General features: G+C 34.1%; 1 protein-coding gene across 3 annotated transcripts in view; it reads left to right on the forward strand.

The window, feature by feature from the left end:
* LOC127854008 (uncharacterized protein CXorf65 homolog) overlaps positions 1-13,900 on the forward strand; it is a 439,263-nt gene that overhangs the window by 417,552 nt on the left and 7,811 nt on the right. For 2 of the 3 annotated variants that reach the window (XM_052388914.1, XM_052388915.1), the window contains exon 2: positions 13,678-13,736. In XM_052388914.1, coding sequence (XP_052244874.1) covers positions 13,709-13,736 — 28 coding nt within the window. In that variant the 5' untranslated portion in view covers positions 13,678-13,708. Of the gene's footprint in view, positions 1-13,606; positions 13,737-13,900 lie in introns of those variants that run through there. The other variant, XM_052388913.1, reaches the window with a different exon arrangement.

The following is a 13,900-nucleotide window of genomic DNA, read 5'->3' on the forward strand; positions in this document are numbered from 1 at the left end:
TGGTATTCCATGTTGAGTTTTCGCTCATTTTTTTTGTTTTGCTTCATCCGATTATATTGTAAACTTTTTGTTAACTTTTTAAAAATAAAGACTAATATGTGTTACATTTTTTGTAGATTTTATACACTGAACATCAGTAATAAAGGGGAAAGTTTCTTGTTCATAGTACAAATAGTTCATGATCTCATTAGTTCGTTGACGAACCTACCCTAAAATGATGGAATCGTTATGAAAACATGTATTTGCCCACATACACGCCTCCAGTTTGACACGAACTCATATACACAAATATGTATTGATTTAATGAGAATTTTACTGCTTTAAAGTCCTCTCATCGATATTGCAAATGCGCTAAGAGGTTCACATTCTCGATGATAGGGCGAATACCACAACTTTTCCGCTCACCGTCGAAATTTTATACTTCTGACAAGAGCACCGTATCGTTCTGTCAAAAACATGGCCGCAACCTTTTTGGCGAGTACAGAAATGAAAGAAAAAAAGGAGATAGAAGGTAAGTTGATAATAAAAAGATATTCCATCGAACGAAGTATACACTTTTCATATAATTGCCGGTTACCGCATCAAAATTGAGTCGCTATTAACTTCAAAACTTTGAAAACAATTTGAGCATGTCTTGAAAGAAGTGACTTTCATGACGCGAAAAATCGTATTTTTTGCAGATTTTAAACATTTTAAATGAAAGATGTTTTTGTTAAACGGTATTTTATGGTAGAAGAATCAATTTACAACACATTATGACATGCTTTATTGAATATAACTGTGATTTTTACATTTACACGTGTTAGCAAGTATGCACCGCTCAACACTTACATTATAGAAATATGGACACCGCTCAACAATGTCCGTAAAGGCACCGCATCTTTATGATTTTTTGGCACCGCTTTATTCTGATATTTTTTCTTTCAGATGGAAGAGACGTTCCAATTTATGTTTAAACAAACCAAAAAACAAGAAAAGGAGACTTTTTCCTCCCGATGCTGAATATGATACCAGCGCATCTCCAGGCGACCGTCAACCGGCATGTACCAGCTCCACGTATGTCACAGAGACACCAACTGATCAGTGCCGCCCAGCCTTCCATGACAATATTGTTAATGCCCCACACAAACGGAAAACCAAGAAAGCAAGATCATCAAGAAAGAAATATTTGAAAATAGCAGTTTAGAAAACATGACTGAAAAAATGACACATCTATTTCCAGGTTTCCTTCAAAAATTACACTCGGCAAATTTATGCTATGACTTTTGTAACTTTATCAATTTGGTATGTAACAACAAGTTTCCGCTGACAAATATTGCTCTGCTATTGTTTCTGGATGCTGTCAGGTGGTACGGTCTACCGATAACCTCAATGATGACATACAAAGAAGACACCATAAAATTCTGGAGAGTAGTGTATAGATTATTTCACGGAAAAGTGTTAAGATTCATGTTTGGGGTCATAATTTATAACAAATTTAAAGCACAATATTTATAAAAACAATGTCAAATAATGGTTTCATACTGAATCACGATGGTAAACAAGTGTACAAACGGTTTCAAAGCAATATTACAATGTACTTTGAACATATTTGGGTTTCAATTTAATTATTTTAATACTTGACGGAAATAACTATATATGATTCGAACCCTTTACATCTCGTAAAATCGGACCGCGCTGTAATGTCTTATCTATGGAGACGTGCACTCACACGCTTCTATAGACAGTCTCAAAAAAGTTGTTTTTTATAATTGTAACCCCTTTTTCTGATTTAAGTGGTCGAGAGCATATTTGGTATATACCTTTGGTTTTGGCCACAAACACCAAAATCATATTTCAGTAAATGTAACCAATGCAACATCACAATGCACACTCTATAGATAACTAAATTTATTATTTCTTTCGGTTAGTTTTACACAACATTTGCCTATACCTTTCTATAATCGTAGCTTGACATCTTTTCATTTACGGATTATGAATCTGAAATCAATAAATAATAATTATCAATAATGATTGTATTATACCACAACAATAAAGATAAATTGAAACATGAGACTTAAACATGTGCCCTCCACGTACTGGAAAGCAAGACAATCGATCCCGGTGAACCTTTTTTTGGTGCAAGCATGTCATCATTTTCATGATAAAATTTGGGACATGTAACTTTGATAAATGGAAGATTATAGTAAGTAAATTAAGCTCACGATGGCTTGTTATAGCTTATCAATTAAAACCACGTGCAGAAGTTAGCGGTGCCACGAATTTCAGTTACACGGAATATATATACGGTGCTTATAATCAGTGTTGCGCGGTGCATCGATTTTTATGTAAGTGATGCATGTTTTCACCAAAATTAGGCCTTTAACAGATATTGAAACAAACAGCTTCGTTGTTCTTTTTATATATACAATGATTTAAGTCTGTCACATCAGGTCTGACACATCGAAAATCATCGGATTATTACATTTTTCTCACAAGTACGAATGGTGTCGAGCGCGACACGACTTTTTGTAAACACTAGTCATGCTAAATATAAAACGACTGGTAAAGTTTTAAATAGACGACATATTGGTTCAGAAATTCGGTGGAGTGCTTCGCAAGTGGCAATCATTTTTCAGTGTCTTATAATAAAACATTTTGTCACCCACTTACCGGATTTGTCTTTGTCCGCAATGTTACTTTTCGTAAAAAGGATACGGTGTACTTGTCAGAAGTATAAAATTTCGACGGTGAGCGGAAAAGTTGTTATATTTCCCCTATCATCGTGACATTTCAATAATAACAATTTACCTTTGTTCTTGAATTTCTAGCGCCAGCGTAGTGTCCAACTTGTTAAATTAAAGATTATAACAAAGATATAAATACTCAAATCAGCTTTTATTTAAATAAAGCATATGTGTTAAGAAATAATTTAATATATACTTTCTTAAGTATTATCTTTAAAAAAAAGCAAAGATTTTTTTTGGATTTGATTTCTGAATTTTAAAACACGGCCTGTTCTCATTCATGTTAAAATTTTGATGAAACTGTCACCACTGATGACATGACAGTCAATGAGTTGAAATACAGTTTTTGTTTTTTAATATGTACCTCCTTTTATTAACTATTTTTGTGTAATATTTTGATCAAAAGAATCGAGTTTATGCTACTTCTTGGCGACCATGATGTTTATTGACTGAAATGGGTCAATTTAAATTATCGTTAGGATTGATATTAATATGAACAAAGTTGGCCCCAACTTGTTTCAAGCAACACAATTTTCTTTTCTGCGATATTTATTCGACCCATTGAAACCCCTAGTATAATTATAACATTATCAAAATAAAAGACCGTATTTTCAGTCAATGTGTCCCTTTTATCGGTCGCGATAAAATCCTGGCCCACGCAAAATGTATTTGGTGCAAAGTATTCTGATAATTGTTAATGGACTTTGTGTGCAATGTTTTGCTGCATATCTTATCATGTGTATGACGACTTTATTTGTGAATAAGTAAACAGACATTTGAATAATGCGTGGTAGTCATAATTATCTGAAGCGTTATTTGTTTGCGCTAGATTACCACGTTTTTTGTTAATATCTTGTTGTTTCATGTCTGATGTTAAACGTTTTTTCCTATCCTCATTATTTACGGCTACGACGGTGAATTTTGGTATAATAATAATAATAATAATAATAATAATAATAATAATAATAATAATAAAACTAATGATAATGATGATGATAATAATAATGATGATAATAATAATACTTATTATAATAATAATCGTTATCTTGTTCTTCATTACGATCATCATCATCATCGCCATCACTTCAAACCTTTTTTTAAATAAACACCATAATAAACAAGCTCATGTTATGATAGATATAATTGACGAAAACTGCTCGCATTCAAGTTATTATGTGAAATACGCGCATTTCGTTCCTCTTTTTTGTATTAAATTCGACGGTTTTAAAAATGGCGAACTATACCCAAAATGTCACAAAATGCCCCAGCCTTATATAGCAATTAGAAACTTTACTATATCTGAAGAAAACAGTCCACCAGTAGCCGAAATGATTGAGCATGGGAGATTAACATGTCCGCAGACAGGATTAAAGGAATAAAACGTTGGTGACGCAAACAAATGAGTGACCCGAAAAGACCAACAACCCTAAGTGCGGGATAACTATATAACCATATGCGTGATTAAGGCTGGAAAAATATTGTTTGCTTCCGCTAACCCGAGCGTCCCTACTGTTGATGCGAACCCTAATTAATTATTTATTTTTTGGTTTTCCAAGTTGAGTTTTCTATCCTGTTTTTGCGTCAGTCTATCATATTCGTAACATAACTTTTATAATATCACCATGGACAGGAGCGACATATGGCATTAGAGACCGTTTCCAGAACAATGGTCGCCAGTTTGGCAATAGAAACTTTCAGCTACGTGGACGATGGTCACCGTGCAAACGTTGCGGTTTAGCAAACCACTCGACAGAAGATTGCCGAAATCACAGATTATGGTAGGAAAACATTGACGGACATATCAACTCTGACTTATTTACTAATGAAAACCCATTTCTTAAACTTAACAATATATGTACTGAATGCAACAAAATAATTTGTGACTATAATATTCAGCCTGACACTATTTTTGTTTTTAAAAATACATGTACGTTGTATTGTAATTGCAATTATGATTCATACCAGCATCTTAATGATAGCAAAAACGTAGATTTATCGAAATTGCCTCCTCTCATAACGAATAATAATTTCAAAGATAAATTGTTGATTCATAAAAAAGTTTTTACTTTCAGCAAACAAGGTATTCATGTAGCAAGTTTGAATATTCAACACATTCTTCCAAAATTAGATGAACTCAAACTTATTATGGCAGAGCCAGGGTCAATTGATATATTTGGTTTGAGTGAAACGTTTTTAACAGGTTCAATTAATGATACAGATCTATTAATTAACGACTTCGTTTTTGAACGTAAAGACAGGTCAAAAAAGGCTGGTGGAGGACTCATTATATATCTCAAAAAGAACATAAGCTATGTCCGTCGCTTTGATCTAGAATCCTTGGACATTGAGACTATTTTGCTACAGGTAGCTATCGAAAATAATAAATCACATCTTCTATGCTTTATCTACCGTGCCCCAAACAGTCCCCAGTCTTGGATAGATTCATTTGAAAAACAAATGGAATTTGCAGAATCTTCTAATATGAATTGGTCAGCTATTGGTGATTTTAACATTGAATTTTCTTCACCTAATAAATTTAATAATACAAAATGGGCAAAAACTGTACTTGATTTCGGACTCACACAACTGGTTCAATATCCAACCAGAGTAACAAAAACGTCATCAAAAATAATTGATCATGTATACACAACATCAATATCTTGCGTATCAGAAGTTAACGTTCCAGTAATAGGCCTGAGTGACCATTATCCAATCACGTGTACACTCCTTTGTAAACTTAAAAGTACGTCTATATCTGCTGAACATGGACAAATAACTTATAGATCGTTTAAACATTTTGACACTGTTTCTACAAGATCTAGGTCAATATGATATGAATATCATAGAAACTACCAATGATCCGAATTTGGCCCTAACGACTTTATACAATATATTAAATACAGTATTATCCCACCATGCGCCAATTAAAAGTAAGCGGGTTAAGCGCATACATCAGCCTGGATGGTATTCTGATGAAATAAAACAGGCTAGATTAAAAAGGGATACATTTAAGGCTTGCAACAATTTTGATCAGTATAAAATATGGAGAAACAAATGCAATTCCATAAATAAGAAAAAATAAGAGAGCGTTTTTCAATAATGCTGTTAAAGAGAAGAAAGATATTAGACAATTGTGGCGATCTATCAAAAGCATATCAAATGATAATGAAAATCAAAGAGCAATTTTACCTTATACATTAAACATAAACAATGTTAATGTTAGTGGAAGACAGCTTGTGGCTAATGAACTTAACAAACATTTTGTTAACATATCTCATATAATTAAGAAAACAGTTTTCAAACCTGAAAAGTTTGAATATTAAAAAATTTTCTTAGATGAAAAATTGGGTAATCGAGAGTTCAAATTAGAATATATATCGCCTATGGAAGTTCTTACATTAATTGATAAACTTAATCCTAATAAAAGTAGTGGCTTAGACAGAATAGGACCTGATATCCTTAAACTTTGCAAAGATTATATCGTACAACCTCTTACGACATTAATAAATACTTCAATTTCAACTGGAATCTTTCCAGACTTACTTAAATTAGCAAGTGTTGTACCTCTCCATAAAGGAGGAGATAAACATGATCCAAATAATTTTAGACCTATCTCTTTATTACCTACAATTTCTAAAATAATTGAAAGACATGTAGCCATTCAATTAAATAAATATTTAAAAGAAACCTGTATACTAAATGAACACCAATCGGGTTTTAGACAAAACCACTCATGCCAAACTGCTTTAATCAGACTCGTTGATTCATGGTTAAATTGTATGGACGATGGTTATATGATAGGAACTGTTTTTGTAGATTTCAAAAAAGCATTCGACTTAGTAGACCACACCATTCTTCTGCTCAAGTTGAAACTATATCATTTTTCGGATTCTTCTTTGAAGTTTTTTTAATCATATCTACAAAACCGTTTGCAACTAATTCGGGCAGATGGAGTAACATCAGACACCTGCATGATAAGTTCCGGTGTACCACAAGGCTCCATTTTAGGACCTGTGTTATTTTTACTTTACGTGAATGATCTACCCTTAAAACTAACATCAGAATCTGACATGTATGCTGATGATGTAGCAATCCACTGTAAAGGGAATAATATAACTATGATAAATTGCACACTTCAAGACGACTTACTAAGGTCACAAAACTGGTGTATGATAAATAATATGACAGTCAACCCAGATAAAACTACTTGCATGACTATAGGATCACGCCAAAAACTTAAACATTCAGAAGATCTAAATTTGTTTGTAAATAACTCAAAAATAAAACATGTTGCAACCCAAAAACTTCTAGGTATCCATATTGATAAACATTTAAATTGGAAGGCCCATGTTGATATAACTTGTTCAAAACTTTTATCGAAATTATCACTATTCAGCAGGGCTTTTTTTAAGCGGACGCCCGATTGCCCGTGCCGGGTTAAAATCGTCGCGGGCAAGTGATTTTCCAATGTATATAGTCCGACGGGCAAGTCCGTTTCCTATAAGCATAATTGCGGTATTTTTTCCACTTTTCCCCTTGTATCTATTTATTTTCTTTGGGTCAATACAGTTTTTAATCAAGTACAAGTAAAACGAGATTTGATTGGTCGCTTGCGTTGTTTAAGCCAATCTAAACGCTCAAAACAAGTGCTACTCGGCAGACGTTTCAGCATGGCGGGCGGTAGCGTCCAGCCGATCTTTTCTATGTAAAATAAAAGTAACTCGAAACACTCAAAAGAACAAACCAAAACAACCAAAAAAGAAAGGACGAGAAAATATCAAAATGAATCACGAAAGCGTAACTTTCAAACATCGTGGCTTGATGAATTTCCATGGCTTGAATTTGATGAAGAGTCACGATTGATGAAATGTAAGATTTGTCTCAAATTTGAAAACAACGGTAGTTTCGTAACACGTTCAAATTGTTTGACAAGTATAATAGTAATAAACTCTTCATATGTATTGTATTCAATAGTGACTATTCAATGAAATAAAACTGTCCAGATTTTGTTTTGTTGACAACTTTATATTATACAAACTATTATAATTTTATTTTTGATACATTGAATATAGCTGAAATTAAATCTAGCATAATAATGCATGTGAATCAATACTTTAAAGATCAAATGACAATAAAAAATTGACTTTAAAATAGGGCAACCAGTTTTTAATGAGGGCAGGTAGATGTTCAAAGTAACTTGCCCCCGGGCAAGTGAGTGTCAATTTCTTACGTTAACCCTTGTATTCAGGCGAATACAATATTTTCTAACACCTGAGATGAAAATTATGTTCTATAATGCGTATGTAACACCAATTATTGATTATGGATGTGTCACATAGCAAAATGCAAATACTAGAGACATAAACAGAATATCAAAACTGCAAAGAAGGTTTTTAAGAGTAATATTACGTAATGACTTAAATATAAATTATTATGATTTATCACAAAAAATACAATGGCTTTCGTTTGAAAACAGATGTAAATATTTCACAGGTATAATTATTTACAAATCTCTTCATAATTTAACGCCCACATATATTGACGACTTGATAAAACTGCTGAAAAAACAATAATTACAATTTAAGATCGATATCAAACAATGATTTGACGCATAAAACACCTCAATCAAACCTTTTAAAAAAGTCGTTTAGTTACTCTGGTATGGAAATATGGAACCACATACCGGTAAGTATTCGCCAATCTCTCACTCTCACCACTTTCAAACAAAGGCTTAAGAAATATTTCCTCTTTGAGGCGCAAAATGAGTCTCACGCGTAGTAACATTTTTCTGTTTTCCTCTTATTCAAAAGTCAAATACTCCTCCATAAGTGTCGTAATGATTACTGCAGATTTAAAATCTGCAATCAAATATACATATTGCTTTTTCAAACTATTTATATAGCAAGGAGGTGCAGGCTATTCTTCATAACAGTTGGGTAATTTCATATCCTATTGTGAACAACACTGGTCATGAATATGGTTTTCTGTAATTATAATATTTGTGTACATCAGCCGCTTCTATCAATCGTTAACTATTTCAAGAATTATGTATTCCACGTTTTTAAACTCTGACTTTGTACAATAATGTACGCGGCTGTTTTGTTAACTTTTTGTTATTGATATTGGTCGTGTTAATTAAGATATGGTAATTGTATAAGTGTGTGTGTGTGTATAGGTGTGTGCGTGCGCGCGTGTGTGTGTGCGTGCGTGCGTTAGAGTGTGTGCATATGGGAAAATGTAATCAACAATACATTTATATTCTTAAATACTTTCTGTTTATAAATATTTGTTCCTTGAGACCATTTCATTATCGGAAGAGAAATTAATAGTATAAGAGAAGTCATATAATATACTTGCTTTTTATGACACTTCTATTACACTGTTACAGTACTCTTATATCCGTCAAAGTCTACATGTTTGCATTATACTGTAGAAATGCATTATACATACCATAGTTGTTTGAAGGCCTCATTGAAAATAAGATTGCCATTGTTAAACTGTCTGCATGACTTTGTATCAATGTGTTGTCTTAATGAGTTACCTTCGGTAAATAAAGAGATTATTATTATTATTATTATTATTATTATTATTATTATTATTATTATTATTATTATTATATAAGAGTCGTGTTCTGAGAAAACTGGGCATAATGCATGTGCGTAATGTGATGTCCAAGATTAGCCTGTGCAGTCCGCACAGGCTAATCAGGGACGACACTTTCCGCCTAAATTGGATTTTGTGCTAAGAAGATACTTTATTTAAACGAAAAATGTCATAAAAGCGGAAAGTGTAGTCCCTAAATAGCCTGTGCGGACCGCACAGGCTAATATGGGACGACACTTTACGCACATCTATTAAATCCTCTTTTCACAGAGCACGGCCCATAAGATCATTGATAAAGGGAAAATTACCTTTTGTTAAGTAAACGAAGAAAACGTACCAAAATTTTGGTCGACCTATCTGCCCTTTGATTTCTAGACTTTTAAGTGATAACAAACACATTTGTCTGGCTTGAGCTATCGATCAAACGTTCAGTGATTTCTTTAGCAGCAAAGGTTATTAACTGAAATAAAGGAGTTCAGCGAACATGTCCACATTCCCCCGCAGCGTAACAGCACAGGAATGTAAAAGGACAGTATCAGTCCAGTCAAGGAGATAAACGAGCCACGTTGTGCGAAAATGGGCTTTATGACAGATCTGAACACTGAAACTCAAGATAAACCTGCATCCGTATACTCAAATCAGGAGCCATATATCCAATAATGAGACCACGAAGCCTTGTCTGGCTTTATAGCAGTAATGCAACATGTCAACCGGTTAACCTACTGCACGATCGCTTAACCGATTACATTTTTTTCTTTAAAAAAGGTAACCTTAAAGGCTTAAACTAATATTGCAGTAACCTGTTGCATACCTGATTTAACCCATTTATGTCTAGCGTCTAGAAAAAAGGCCTTGGCAAACAGCGTAGACCCAGATGAGACGCCGCGGCGTCTCATCTGGGTCTGCGCTGTTTGCTTACAGGAATTTCTGTAAGAAATATTCTAAAATATAGAAATAAATATACTAGACATCCCTAATTTTGGAAATAGATTGATCCAATTTAGAAGTATGGGAAAGTCCACTAGGCATAAATGGGTTAATATTTCATTATGTATTAGTCTCATCTGGGTCTGCGCTGTTTGCTTTAAGGAATTTCTGTGAGAAATATTCTAAATATAGAGATAAATATACTAGACATCCCTAATTTTTTAAATAAATTAATCCAATTTAGAAGGATGGGAGAGTCCACTAGGCTTAAATGGGTTAAAGCGGAAAGGGTAGCTCCTGATCAGACGGCGCGCACGCGGAGGCTAGCCGATATAAATAGTTGACTTCCTTCGTTAAACTAACTTTATGTAAATGAGGGCGTGGAAACAAATGATTGAAACAAGAATGTTAAAATGAATCCCTTGTACATGGTCATTAAGCCAAGGTAAATAATTTAATCGTTTGTTAATGATTTGCGAATAATTAAATGAAGGTGGTCAAGTAACCACGGAAGCATTTTATTTCACAAATGATATGTTTCCTAGGAAGTTTTGTGATATTATGATCGCTGTCACCTCTCATAATGATAATTATTTTGTAAATATTTTAACTCTTACTATTCCCTAATATGCATAAATTCGTTCGCACTGGCCACTTAAAACCTACTGCAAGTTGACCATACATACCTTTGCACACTCAGACGTTAAGAGGGGACCATCTCCGGAGACATCGCTGACATACTTAGAGAACTAAAGCATTCGAAATATGCACTGCATTACACTGTCAACATCAAATTCATGAATGTTTCGGTCACAAAAACATGTCAAATATTTTACGAATCTCATATTGTACTTGCGTGTAACATTCATTCGTTTTCAAAAGAACAGTGTGCTATTAAAGAAGACTGATTATGGTTTGGTAGATGAAATGATGTAAAAACGGGCGTTGATAGAGCTCTTGTTGTGAGGTGTGGATGACAGGGGCGTCGGAAGCAAATTGACATTGGCGCGGCGGAAGAGGTGGGAATGGGAGGGGGTATCCCCATCCCGTTGGTGGGGGTCCGGAGCCTCCCCCGGATTTTTTTTTCAATTTTTAGCAGCAAATGGCGCATTCTGGTGCGTTTTTATGCCTGATACCTGACCTTATAAACGTCTATTGCAGGCATATTCTGAATGACAAAAGTTGGGACAGACAGACAATCGATGAAGAAGTGATCTCTGTATGTCGCAGTTTGTACTTTGTAGCAGGCGACACAACGATAGGGATCATGTGGGTTAAAATAACGTTCTTCGGAATTTTTTTCCCGAAATTCCGTTTTGGAAATTTGAAATTCGTTGGTTTGGAGTAGACATATTGAAATGACACCAACAAAGTGGTAAAAAACATTAAATACGTTTTTAAGAATTATCGATTTACTTTGATTTATAACAATTAATTCAGGTATCTTGAGGTATCTTTAATTTTGTGATAATTAAGGACTATTTGATATCGGAACATTTGTTTCATGTCATACTCTCCTTTATATTAATAAAAAGAAGCAAAGGCTTAGATCATACCAACAATTAAAGAATCCCAGGTTTAAATACTCAAGAATAAAGGGTTTATCGTTATAAAAGAGATCGACCAATTAACAACATAATTGACACGTACACTGCCGCCGTGCTGGTGATGGCAAACAACAATACATAACCGGGAAAGCGTGATTACCTTGCTTCGTGGTAAAAATATTTTCAAATATACGGGTATTGAAATGGAAAAAAGGTATTTGCCGAAATTTCCTTTTTGCCGAAAATATTGGGGCGGCGGCTGCCGCCCCTGCCGCCCCAGCTCCGACGCCTCTGGATGATACATCGGAAGATGGAGACTGATCGATAAAGTATGGTGAACGAAGGAGTGATAAGCTGAGGGCGAATTTCTTCATTGAAATTATCAACCCAATTTGCTTTATATAACTCCAAACAATTCCAAATGCATCCAATCGTGGCAAACTATCACCCTCTTTTTACAAAAGATGCGGCGTCTCATCTGTGTCTGCGCTGTTTGCTTAAAGTAATTTCTATAAGAAATATTATAAATATAGAAATAAATATACTTGACACCCCTAATTTTGGAAATAAATGGATCCAATTTAGAAGGATGAGAGAGTCCACTAGGCTTAAATGGATTAAATACATACATGGGTATCAAAGGGTATCGTTTGCAAGTCACTCACGAGTGCCATATATGGATAGCTTGTTTTCAGCAGATTTTGGTCTTAGTCATTTATCGATTTTGAAAGTTAACAGGAAGTATGTATGCATATAAATAGAACTTAGTCATGATTCCTAATATTATGTGCATAATTGCATATATAATTAACAACGATTTTGTGAAATAAAATGTTTCAAAATTAGCTTTAAAATCGAATTTCATTAAGAAATTGTAGAAATAATCGCACTTAGTTTATCATTTCAGCTGTTCTTGGCATATAAACAGTTTTAGAGGTAAAGTTGTAAAAAAGATTGGGGTAGATTGCATTGAAAAAAACACAATGGGATCACTACATTCTCATTATAATATATGCACTGCATATGCAGGTGTGCAAGCAATATAGCGTCTCTACTTCTAGAAAATAATGTGTTCGTAAGCATTAATTATGCTATTGCATTCAATATCTAGAAATAAATTCAAGAATGATTCAGTATTTTTGCTTTGTTTGAGAAGAAGACGAAGAAGAAGAAAAAAAACGAGGATGATGGTGGTGATGTTGGCGGTAATGATGATGAAGGCGACGACGACGGCGGCGGCGGCAATGGTGATGATGATGACGACGACGACGACGACGACGATGACGACGACGATGATGATGATGATGATGATGATGATGATGATGATGATGATGATGATGATGATGATGATGATGATGATGATGATGATGATGATGATGGTGATGATGATGATGATGATGATGCTGATGATGATGATGATGATGATGATGATGATGATGATGATGATGATGACGATGATGATGATGATGTAGTCATTTTATCATTTGGAGATGAAGGGACAGTCGTGACAGTCGAGACGTCTGGATCTTCATCTTACTACACGAAATAAACTGGAGTATTGAAATTTAACAAATTATAAACTCATTTGCATCCGCCTTTGTGTGTTTTTTTTTTGTACTAAAAAGATCGGAAATAGATTAATACAAAATTAAAAACTGCTTTACCACAATATAATAACCGAGAACTGCCGTCATTAATGTTACTGCTTTTTAAAGAATTATACAGCTTGTTAAAACATGCAGAACAGTAAATTGTTACATCTCGTAAACATTGAATTATAATGACGTCAATATAATTTTGTGACGTCACATGAAACTAGTTAACGTCGTTACTAAGCGAGTTTATAACGCTTCGGCATTAGAGATCAGTTAATTTTTTGCAAAATGGAAACATAATTGATAAAATATGTGTTTTATTACTATTCATTTTGGCGGTAAGTTTACGTGGTGATAGCGTTTCGATTGTTTTACCATTGAGAATAGTATGTGCTTTGATATATCAGCTATGGCATTTTTTTTACCCATTTATGCCTAGCATCTAGAAAAAGGGTCTTGGCAAACAGCCTAGACCCAGATGAGACGCCGCATCATCAGAGTC

The sequence above is a fragment of the Dreissena polymorpha genome, chromosome 12, assembly GCF_020536995.1.
Source record: "Dreissena polymorpha isolate Duluth1 chromosome 12, UMN_Dpol_1.0, whole genome shotgun sequence".
NCBI classification, from domain to species: domain Eukaryota; kingdom Metazoa; phylum Mollusca; class Bivalvia; order Myida; family Dreissenidae; genus Dreissena; species Dreissena polymorpha.